Source organism: Diabrotica undecimpunctata, chromosome 3, assembly GCF_040954645.1.
Source record: "Diabrotica undecimpunctata isolate CICGRU chromosome 3, icDiaUnde3, whole genome shotgun sequence".
NCBI classification, from domain to species: Eukaryota; Metazoa; Arthropoda; class Insecta; order Coleoptera; family Chrysomelidae; genus Diabrotica; species Diabrotica undecimpunctata.
The window spans coordinates 53,017,023-53,029,924 of NC_092805.1; the positions used below are offsets into that span (position 1 = coordinate 53,017,023).

The 12,902-nt window shown below is 32.1% G+C and overlaps 1 protein-coding gene across 1 annotated transcript in view; it reads left to right on the forward strand.

Moving 5' to 3' along the window:
- The window catches only part of LOC140435597 (ATP-binding cassette sub-family C member 4-like), an 81,346-nt gene extending 72,614 nt beyond the window's left edge, over nucleotides 1-8,732 (forward strand). The window contains exons 12-13 of the mRNA XM_072524341.1: nucleotides 5,424-5,584; nucleotides 8,432-8,732. Of these exons, the coding sequence (XP_072380442.1) occupies nucleotides 5,424-5,584; nucleotides 8,432-8,717 (447 nt within the window). The 3' untranslated portion in view covers nucleotides 8,718-8,732. The remainder of the gene's footprint in view (nucleotides 1-5,423; nucleotides 5,585-8,431) is intronic.
- Nucleotides 8,733-12,902: the final 4,170 nt, after the last annotated feature.

Sequence of the window (12,902 nt, forward strand, 5' to 3'; positions counted from 1 at the left end):
TATAACAAGTTTATTCTTCATACATATTTCTATTATTATTTCACCATTTTTGATTAGTATTTCTTTTCCCATGCATTCCTCAAATCCATTGTTATTATTTCCGACTCTACCGTTTAGATCTCCCATTACAATTATATTTTCTTCCCCATTGTCAATTTGCATTTGGAGCTTCTCGAAAAATTTATCCTTCTCTTCCTTTTTTGCATTTTCACTTACTCCGTAGGCTGTTATTATTGTTCATATTTCCTTGTCTATCAGTTTCATTCTCAGCGATAATATTCTCTGGTTAACATATGTTTCTTCTATAACGTATTGTAGTCTATTCGGTGCAATTATTATCCCTACGCCTTCTTTTGCTTTCTCCTTTGCATCAGCTCCTACCCAAAATAACCAATATCCTTTGTGTATCTTCTTTAAACCTCTTCCTTTCATTTTCGTTTCCGTTATTCCTAATATTTCTATTTTTTGTCTGATCATTTCTTCTACAAGTTCTACCTCTTTTTCATTGATGCTTCTTACGTTCCATGTTTCCATTTTTATCTCTTCTTTTTTCTGCGGTATATCTTTCATCTTCTTCCTATTTTCATCCTTGTTTACCTTTGCATCGTGCTTTTTCCTATCGTTATTCCTATTCGTCGCCCTGGTCATCATTGTCAGATCCTTTCCGTTGCTTTGGTCGTTATCAATATTCCTCTTGTGGGTGTAGTTTTCTAGTTTTTTTGATGTTTTTCCAGTTCCCTTTTTATTTTGTTCCATCTCCATTCTTCTTGTTTTACTAACACCTTGTTGTAACCAATTTTGACGTCTTTGCCTTTCTCTTTTTCGTTTTTTGCAAAATTTCTTAGGTGTTTCTGCTTTTATTTCTCTTCTCTAGTCAAGTCATCATTGATGAATACTTTCTCTCCTACGACGTTTTTTAGTTTATATTTTTTTGACATGATCTCGTGTTTTTCCTCTTTATTTCTTAGTTGTATTACGCATGTATTCTCGCCTATTTTTTTACTGTTTTAGGTGTAATATTAATTTGAAGATGTTTATTAAAAAGTCCTTTTATTCTTTCTTTTAGGCTGCTTGGTTCATTTGTATCCATTTTTAGACCATTCATTACAATGTTGTTTTTTCTTCTATTTTTTTCGATTATTTCGACTGCTTTTTTCATTTCTCTCCTTATTTCTGAATTCTCTTTTCTTATATCCTGATTTTCTTTTTTTAATTGTTCGTTTTCTACTGTCAGTTTTAGTAGAGCTTCGTTTGTTTTGTTTTGTTGGTCTTTAATTTCTCTTATTTTAGTTTTTATTTCTTTCTGTTCTTGCTTCATATCTTTTTGAGTTGTGTTCATTTCTTTCATCATTATTAATAACTGGTCTAATTTCTCAGATTCAGTTGTTTGGCGTTTTGTAGAAGTTCTTGGTGTTTTTTTGCTGTTTACAAAAAAATCTATATTGTCTCCTTTTCTTTTTCTCCCTTCATCTGTAAAGTATTCGTCGCTGTCCATTCTTACAATACTTTCCTTGGACTTTTCTTGTTATTTCGCTGTTTATCTCCTTCCCTGTCCTACACCGCGAAAAGAGTCGTCGACAGGTCAACCCGTCGAATCTCCGACCCTTATCGGTGTTTATATGTGGGTCACTTCTACCGAGTTACTTTTCGTTGTAAGTCCCGTTTTCCGAGTTTTCTTACAGCCGAAAATTAAAACGATATTTATTCACCAACGCCACTTTGCCGTAGATTTTAGTGTGTGGTCACCTTTATTGTAGCGAACCGTAATTACTGTTTGGCAGAAAAACGCTACTTACAATATAAAAAGTTAATATGTTAAAGTTGATAATACTAAAAACTTTTACTTTAACTTTAAACAATAATTTAAGGATTTTAAACTCTTCTCTTAATTGTATGAATAATTGAATTATATTTCTGAACCGCCTTCGTCTCCAACTCTTCTTTGCATCTATCGGTATAGCGTCTGCCAGATTTTTAATTTAAATATAAAGTGTACATACCCAAATTCACAATTTTTCCTAGAGAGCACTTTTAAACCTACTTGCTTGTAACAGGTGACCATACACCATCTCTATATGTTTTTATTGTCTCTTTAATAACTGGTTTTTCCTTGTCTGTACACGTATTTTTCTTTTTATCTTTTATTTCGTCCCGTATCTTTGTTACTATTTCAAGTTCTCTGTGTTCTTTTGTATCCATTTCTTTTTTTCTATCATTGCTTTTAACTAGTATATAGTCAATTATGGATTTTTCATTCTGACTCTTTACTTCTCTAGTATATAAAGTGTGTTAATTATTGTCATATTCTTTAAATTACAAAATTCTAGCAAAATCCTTCTATTGTTATTTCTAGTCATTTCTCCATATGGTCCTATATGTATATTTTGTGTTTTATTCCGACCCTAGTGTTGAAATCCCCTGCAATGTATATTTCTCTTCTTGCGGCTTCTGTTGAAAACGTTAATTCTTCCCAAAATGTATCTTTGTTTTGTGCGCTATCATCTTCGTTAGATCCATATACTACCATAATATTTTTATTACGGCTACACTCATTATCTCTCATTTCTGTTAGTAATATTCTTCCTGACCATACTTTCCAGAAGTATATCTGTTTTCAAGTCTTTTATGTATTATACAACCTACACCTGCAGCTGCTTGTTTATCATCTGATACTCCGCTATATATGAGGTCTCCCAATAAGAATGTTCTGTTTTTTTTTTAACGAAAACGGTAAAAATTGTAAATTAAAAAAAAATTTATTGCAAAATATAGTAGATAACAATTATGTTCCGAATAACACATCATTTAAATGTCCACCGCGACTACGTTTGCAGGAGCGAATTCGATGAACCCAATTTTCGGTCACTTTATGCAAAATATCCGCATTAATCTTATGAATGGTGTGCTCTATGTTCCTATTCAAGTCTTCAATAGATTGTGGTTTGTTCACATAGACCAATGACTTAACACAGCCCCATAAAAAATAATCCAACGGTGTTAAATCGCAGCTTCTTGGAGGCCAAGCATCTGGTCGAAGTTGCTAAATTCTCCTGGGATCTCTGGCATCAAGAGAAATCAATGTTTCCGGGAACTTTTCCTTCAATAAATCAATGGTTGGGGCAGTAGAGAGACATGCGGCACCGTCCTGTTGGAAAAAAATGCTATCCAAATCCATTTCATCCAACTGAGGCCACAAAAAATCCGTTATCATCGTTCCATACCTTTCACCGTTGACTGTTACACCATGTTCGAAAAAATAAGGTCCGATGATGCTACCATGCCATAAACCGCACCAGACAGTGACTTTTTCTGAATGCAAAAGCTTCTCAAGAATCTCATGTGGATTATTTTCACTCCCAAAACGACAATTTTGCTTATTCACAAAGCCGTTTAACCAAAAATGAGATTCATCGGAAAAGTTTATTTTTTGAAAAAATCATTTTCGAGTTTGTCTAGAGCTTAATCAGCGAACAAACGACGCTTATGATGGTCAAGTGGCTTCAGTTCTTGAGTCAGAACAATCTGGTAAGGGTGTAGACCTAAATATTTTCTCAGAATTTGCCAAGTTGTCATTCTGGTGAGTCCAAGTTCTTGAGAACGATGATTTACGGACACATTTGTATTCTCTGCTACACTGGCTCTTACAGCAGCAATATTGTCCTGAGTTCGTCAATTTGGGCGTCTAGTTGGTGGTTTCGTATCGTACAGAGTAAATTCACGTTCAAACTTTTCCACGATTCGACGAATTACACCCACATCAGGACGATGATTTGGTCCATAACTTTCACGTAATGCACGATAGGTATACACAAAACAACGATTATTAGCATAAAATTTTAGGATAATTTCCAAACGTTGTTCAAGCGCATATATATATATATATATATATATATATATATATATATATATATATATTTCTATATACCATATTATTTATCTATGGTTCAAGCGTATATCTTGCCATGGTAATTTGTTAGAGTATACTAAATACAAACGTCAACAATTGACAGTTCTACCATTTTCAAAATAGCCGCTATGACATTTTAAAAACAGGACGTCCCTATTGGTAAACCCACTATTAAGATATGATTATTTTTCATTTATACTACTCCTTGTCCTTTTTTCTTGGTCTCTGACATTGCTATCATACCTAATTCTACAGCCTCAAACTTCTTTACTAGTTTTATTTCTTTACCATTCATACTCTTTATGCTGCAAGCTCCAATACCAGTGGATTTGGTAACATGGTGATGTATGACTCCACGTGAAGTTGCTGGTCCTGAGACGATGTGTCTCGTAGACACATCGTCTCAGGACCACTCACAAAAACTTATAGTTCTTTTTCACACACTGTTCTCAAACTGAAATTCTTGTTATGGCTGTTAAAAACACAATAATGATTCCACACACTGTTCTTAAAGTGGAATTCTCGTTCTAGATCTTAAAAACACAATAATTTAAATCTCCTGGTTTAATTTTCAAGTCGACTGTCCTATTCGCCTCCACAAGTACTTTCCAGCCAATCAACATTCATTCATACAAAGTCATCCCACTACCAAACTTAAAATTTTCCTAATTTTAAATTTCAAGAAATCAAGCGTGTTTACTGTAATTGGTTTTTTCCCCAATTAACAGGATATGATACCGACTAACCTTTATTTTGTTTTGCTACAGGCAAATGCCTCTTTGTAAAAGATAACATCTACTCATAGCATTACCTTCGAAGAAAATAATATACAACCCATTATATATGTAATATTAATTTTGAATTCTTATCTGCTACAAAACCATGTATAATTAATTGTAAAATTTTAAACAATACTTTCTTACTTTCTAAATAATCCCGAATTGTTTTTCTATAAAAATGTTCTTAAAACTATTTATTATTTTAAATCCACTCTTCTCCGAAAACACTTATTACAAATAAAAAATTATATTTATAAATTTTTAACCTATACAGGGTCTTGAATATTTATCATCTCATGGTATTCTAAATAAAAATTTATTTTATTTTTGATCTGTTTTAGAATCATAACAATATATATATATATATATATATATATATATATATATATATATATATATATATATATATTACGTATCTGAATTGTTTTTTTTATATATTATTTAAGTTGGTTTAACCACGTTTACTTCACTTAATAACTAAATCCACAGAAAAACGTAACATTATCATACATTCTCTCTTTGTTTTGTTAATTATTTGTTTAATTTATTATTTTCCCATTTTTTATATTAGATTAATATTCACAGTCTGTCCTACTGTTTAATAACCAGATCTGATATTACCTCTAGGAATTTTATTTTTTTTAATGTAGTAATTTTTAATGGGCATGGATTTTGTACTTGAAATCTCAATATTAATCATCCATAATACTATTAATTCATATACATATGTTTGCTAGATTGGATTGAAAACAAGTATTCAAAGTTTGTCCCAACCAATCGTTGACGGACAGTCCAATTTTAGTGGCGGTCAGAAACAACTCTTATGTTTAGCACGAGCTATATTAAAGAATAGTAAGGTAATAATTGTTGAAAACAATCCCCGTGATATTGATTCCAAGTAAGTATCTTTATAATGTTTTCTTCTAAAGCCTGCTAATATCTGTAATTATACCGATGATTTTTAACTGATGTTTAGAAGTTCGAGTTGTATTTTAACGTATATCTCCTAGTAGCAAAATGTAAAAATGAACTTGTTCACAGAGCAGTCCTTAACATAGCGATCCTGGCCATAAATGACAACGTAAATACGTGCGGGGTAATATTGTATTTTGATGCAAAGTGAATTGTTAAAATCGTGCAATGATCCTAAAAATAAACTGTGAAACTTACTAAATTATACTGAATCATATTCCCAGATCAAATGTTTCTGAAGGTTATAGCCTGCGAACGGTTTTCCTAGTATGGTATATTTTAGGAGGAACACCATTAGAGATTACAGGATAGAAAAATCAGTGACAGGATACTTAAATATTAAAAATGTAATATATAAGGACATATAGCTAATAAATACGTTTTAAAAAAAAATAGAGAACAACTTGATTGATTAAAAGAAATAAAGTATAAAGAACAAAGGGCGAAAAAACTCGTTCAAGGCTACAAATTCTGGGATCCAGGCAAAGAAAGACTAAAACCGTAGTAACTATAACGTAACTATAATGTAAGTGAAAGATAACTTGGTCGAAAATATTAGAACAAGTGATAGAACAAGTTGGAAGAGAATAAAAGGAAAAGAATATTCTGAAGAATATAGTAAAGCTATTTTCTTGTGGTATTTTAAAGTAATTACCATTTTATTGGGAATAAGCCACAATTGAAGGTTAAAGTAATGTTTTGATGTTGTAAAGATGTTTCATTTTCCACTTCGGAAATCGAGAACGATAATAAACAATAAAATGACTTTATTCTTCAATTGTGGCTTATTCCCAATAAAATAGTAAATACTTTAAAAGGAAAAGAAAGGAAAATTTTACATATTTGAGACTTTAGTAAAAATTAGTTTGTTGTATGAATTTGAGGATTGAGACTAACAAAAAAATTAAAAAAAATAGAAGCTGTTGAAATAGATGCATTGACAGGACCACTTAAGATTTTAAGAAAAGGCAGAGTCAGAAATGACACAATTAAAGAAATGATATGTATTGAAGCAGCCATGAGTGATGATAGCCAAAAAAAAACTGTTCGTGGTTTGAACACATTCAAAACAAGTATGTCAAAAACAAAAACATCTAGGCAAGTAATAAACTGGAAACAGAGAGAATTTTGGAAAAGAGGCAGGCCAAAGTAAAATGTAATGGCATGTCTCGCAAAACAGAAAACCAAAAAAGGTATATCGATAGAAGGCAACCGTATATACGTATTTCTGACTATTGGTCGTCTTCAGTACGGTGCAGTCAAGTTAGAAAAGGAGCATGTTAACTTGGGAAAGGGTCACTACAGGAGCAATGCAACCAATTTGTGGCATTAGAGTTAGAAGACCCTGATGGTTTCCAGCTACAGCTACCTGTATTATTATTTATTATTTTTTTATTTTTATTATTCACTCGCATTATCATTTTTTATTTATATATATATATATATATATATATATATATATATATATATATATATATATATATATATATATATAATTCAAAACCTTTTTTTTAAACATTAGAGAAGAAATGCCTCAGAACCAAAAAGTCTGAAAGTTAGATAAATGTTAACTAAATGGTGAAATAGTATCTGTACGTGCGCACAAAAACAAAGAAGCTGGTTAATGATGTACTAACTTCTTCTTCTAATGGCGACTTTTTAGGTATTGGCCTGTTTAACAACGTTCTTCGATTCTGCCTGTCGAATACTTTATTTTGCCACTGCCCGATGTTTATGGTTTTAGGAACTTTCTCTACATAGTCTATCCACCTTTTACGGGGCCTTCATCTTGTCCTATTCCCTGAAGGTTTTTCCATCTCTGGATTACTTTTACAGCTTGATTGTCTGGCATTCTTTTTAAGTGGCCAAGCCAGTTTAGTCTTTGTGACTTTACAAATCTAACCATATCTGCGTTCTGCAATAATTCCTCCAACTCATCATTATCAGAGTCATTAACATCTTAGCAGATGAGTTGTGATTCATCATTGAGCTTCAGCAGCTCGAAAATTCTAATCAATGACCGCGATCCACTCATCTCCATCTTCACTGATCGCGATCATCTGTTACATGTACTGCCTCAGTCGACTGCTTATTGAGAAGCTTGTTTTTCCTGCTCATAGTTCATTTTTATTCTCCACGAACTTACAATGCGTTGATCCAAATATCTTTCTCAATGTTTTGCGCTCAAATATTCTCAACTGATTTTTATTAGTGGTTGAAATGGTCCACGTTTCACATCTATATGGAACCACTGGTCTAATTACTGTTTTGTATATTTTAAGCTTAGACTCACGATTCAATAATTTACTTTTTATTAAGTCTTTGTATGCATAACAGCACTTATTACCGCTAAGAATCCGTGCTTGTAATTTTTGAGAATGATGTACTAACTATACATCTAGAGAGCTAGGTAATTCCTTCACGGAATAGCAAGGAAAAGCCAAGAAAAACCAGGTAAGGGACGATTAGGCAAGACATATTTAAAAGGGATTTATATTTGTATGGAAATAACTAAGTAGCGGGTTATTATATTGCCTGGTTAGACTATAAAATATTACAGTAAAGGACTTCTTTTGTAAAGACTATATTTACAAATTGTTCTTAAGAAATCTTCCACAACCATTATGTTATAAATTGCCTAGCATTCGAACTTACAAGTTGGAGATTTTGTAGATTAATTATTTTGTTATGTATAATGACACTGTAAATTTATCTCAAAAACTATATCTTTCTAACAAAATTATTGTAATCTAAAATTTAATTCTTATTGTAGCTCAAGCATTATCATGAAAAAAATACTTCAAGAAAAATTCAAAAATTCTACGGTTATTACAATAGCAAACAATATAAGCACGATTATGGATAACGACAAGATTTTAGTTATCGAAGATGGTAAAGAAGTAGAATACGCACATGCACATGAACTGCTTAAAAATACGAATGGATATCTGTCCAGGATTGTAAGAGAAGCTGGACCTACCGAGGAAAAAAATTTAAAGAGAATAGCAAAAGAAAATTTTGACTTAAGGAACCTTGAAATTGAGTTTAAGTTTGAATAAAATGTAAAAAATAAATCTTAGTTTTTATTTAAATAATTATTATAATACCTTAAACATGCTGTATTATTCATTTAAAAATACTAAATTAATTAGCAACTATGTCAATAATAAGAACAATATACTTTTTAGTCTGTGTGGTTTGAAAGGTGTAATGACAAAAAAAAAACTTGAAAAATGTACGCAAATACTTTCATTCAAGGCATATATTATAAAAAAATCGCAATTGGGAGGTTGTAAAATAAATATTTCATCGATTGTAAGGTAAGCCACTTCAATACATTAATATAAATACAAATGTAACCTAATCTAACTTTTAGACTGCAAGCACATGAGACATTTTTAAGGGGTTATTTGACCAAGCATGAATCACATATAAATCAATAGTACAATGTGTAATATCAACTTGTCAATTTTTATCGGTACACATGTAAGGTAAACCTACCACTCAAGGGGGGTATTTTGGTCAAACATATTTGTACGACATTTATAACTTATACAAATTTTTTTTTTTTTTTTTTAGCCCTTTTTCTATCCGGATTGTCGAATAACGGCCTCTCCCATGCTAGGCGTTTCCACATTGGTCCTGCGACTCTTTTGATATCGTCGCTCCAGCGCATTTGAGGTCTTCCTCTTGGTCTCTTCGCATCGTACGGTCGCCAGTTTCCGACTTCTTTGTTCCATCTACCATCTTCGAGACGTTCGTTCGTTGTGTCCAGCTTTTTTGCAGCCCATTTCCATTTTAATTTAGCTGCTTGTTTCGCGGCGTCCTTTATTTTTGTTTTGTTCCGGATTGCTTCGTTCGTTTGCCGATCTATTAGTGAGATACCAAGCATCTGTCGTTCCATGGCTCGCTGAGTTTTTCGAATCTTGTCCATGTTCTTTTTTGTGAATGTCCAGGTTTGAGCTCCGTAAGTGAAAACGGGAAGGATACAAGAATCGAACACTTTGGTTCGAAGGTTTTGGGGTATCTTTTTGTCTTTCAGTATGTATGAGAGTTTTCCAAATGCGGCACATCCCATTCTTACTCGTCTGCTTATTTCGGTAGTTTGGTTTTCTTTGTTTACCTTGATATTCTGACCCAGATATATGTATTCTTCTACATGTTCCACTTTTGTTCCTCGGATGGTTATCGTCGGTTGATCATCTTTATTATACTGTTATTGCTTATGCTTATATTATTATTGTTAGCTTATACAAAAATAATGACCTACGACCTAATGACGTAAAAAAATATTGGTACCAGTAGCAAGGACAATCTTTGATTTTCGGAAAATTTTGACCACATTTTCGGCAATTTGATACAGTAAGGCATTCATACACATAGTTTCGTATCTTTATTTCGATTACTGTTTTGGCAGTGCCGTAATCGGTTGGTACAGGTGTGAGAAATTTAGGGCGCAATCCTTTATTTCAACCCCAATTCGTTGTGGTAATTGAAAAATGTACAGGATCAATTCTAAATAATTACTTGATGCGTAAAAGAAGTTATGGTTTTTGCAAATATTTATAAACAGTTATCTGTGTTTGGGAATCATCATCATAAGTGGCTCGACAATCCATTGTGGATCTTGGCATGCTCACAAAGAAGTCGCCACTCCTTTCGATTGCTGGCAACTTCCCTCTATCTTCTGACCTTTAGAATCTGTAGATCTTCTTCCACATCATCAATCCATCTCCTTCGTGGTAGTCCTCTACTTCTTGTGCCCTTTGGTTTTAATAATGTTAATCTCTTCGTGTATTCGTGATCTGACATCCTAGCAATGTATCTAGCCCATCCAAGTTTCTGGACTTTAACGAATTTCACAATATCTGGATCGGTGTATAATTGATACAGTTCAAAGTTGTATCTTCGACGCCATAGCCCATTTTCATTTACGGCCCCAAAAATCTTTCTAAGATTTATTCTTTTAAAAATACCAAGAAATCTTTCATCATATTGAGATAAGCTCCACGTTTCAGCCCCATATGTCAAAACCAGTCTTAAAAAGGTCTTGTATATATTGAGCTTTACTGCACGTTTTATATTTTTATTTGTTAAATGTTGTCTGGAGCCCGTGAACAGTTCTGTTTGCTATTGCTATGCGTCTTTTTATTTCGTCGCTTGTCGTATTTTTTGCGTTTACTACTAATCCAATTTATATGAATTCTTTGACTTGGTCAAAGGTATGGTTGTTAATTTAAAGTCACTGTTTAACGTTTGGGGGATTTTTAAAAACCAACATATATTTGGTTTTTTCCTCGTTTATTATAAGTCCTAATGCGTCCGCAAGCCTTATAAAACACTGCACCAGGACTTTCATACTTCTGTCCACTATAACTAGCGTCGATCTATTAAAAATGGTTCCATTTATTCCAATATTAAATTGTATGATTGCCTTTCTCAAGGCAATATTAAAGAGTAGACACGCTAGTGCGTCCCTCTGTCTTAGACCATTAATGTCAAAGAACATAGAGTTTTCTCCTTCAATTCTAACGCATGAGCTTACGTTTTGCATTATTAGTTGGGTCAACTTAACTAACTTAGGTGGGATTCCAAAGTATATCATTGCATTATATAACGTATTTCTTTTCACACTGTCATAGGCTGCTTTGAGTTCGACGACGATAGTGTGTGTCATTGTTATATACTGGTGACTTTTCTAGAATCTGCCTATGTGCTTAAATTTGATGTTTACTTGTCTTTCCAGCAGTAAATCCGCATTGATATTGACCCACAATATCCTTTGTAAAATGTTTAAGTCTTTTAAACAATACATTGCCGAAGATTTTATATGCAGATGCTAACAGAATAATGCCTCTATAGTTCTTACACTCCAGTTGATCACCCTTTTTATACAACGGACATATTATTCCCTTTAGCCACTCTTCTTATACCAATTCATTCTGCCATATAAGAACTATTAGTTTATGGATTGCTGCAAAAAGTTGATCACTACCTTTTTTATGCATTTCCGAACACACTTTTATTCTTTTTAAGTTGTTGGGAGGGTAAGTATAGGCTTGTTTGGAGGGTAAGTAATATCGGTAATTTCTCTTTTCACAGCGCTCCGAAGTTTACCTGGATTTCTTGAATACCCGCCATCTTGGAATATGGGATGCACAAGATATTCGCACTGTATCTTGTAAACTACCAACCCTACAGAAAATTTTATTCAACATTATTTGTAAAAATTAAATTGTCTACAACTTTATTTCTATTAATTGTTAGTGTAAAATGGAAAATAAAAAAGTTATTAACAAAAATAACTTATTTATAATAATAATTTTCTTTGGCCCTTATAACTTTTTTTTTAATTATTTTACGATAAAATGACATCAGAGCAATATTATAGAAGGTTTTTAAAGAATAAGTTTCACTACAAATCATTTCATTAATTTTTCTGGGTTTTACAGCGCCCCGAAGTTGAACGGGTTCTTGATTATTCGTAAGAATACGATAAAAACGAACCATTAGACTTAGTTTTCTATTATATATTTTTCATTCATTTTATTTTAAATCAATTTATTATTTTATATATATATATATATATATATATATATATATATATATATATATATATATATATATATATATATATATATATATATATATATAGATCTAGCGGTTAATGGGGGCTCCGTACTAAAACGGTATTATACTAACTCCAGGCGAATATACATCGTGTATATTATTATCTGGGTAGCGCTTTATGTGGACTCCGACCAACACGTCGGATTAAGTGGACTCCGTAATAGGTTAAAACACTTTTGGGATCCGTTTACATTTCTTTGCGTACACAACTAAACTCCTCCGATGTTGCCAATAATTTGATTAGTCGTAGATTTTTAAATTTTACAGCAGGTGCGTTTTGGAACTTCAAATTTATTTAAATATCAATCAATTTAGTCATCGAGAAATTTCACAAATAGGTACTCGGTTAATGTAGTTAAATATTTTATGGTGGTTATTTATATTACTTGCTTTAATTATTTTCAAACTTAAAAAAGTATTTATTATAAGCTTGGAAATGGCTAGTTTTCGTTTTATTTATTATTATTTTTTGTTAAAATGAATATGCACTTAAACATTTAGTCTCTAAATGTACTAACATCGAGAAAAGTAGTCGTGTAACAGTTTAAGAAAGTAGAAGCCCTTTGGTAGGATTATAATAAACTACATAAAATTAAAAGAAACTCTGTAAACAG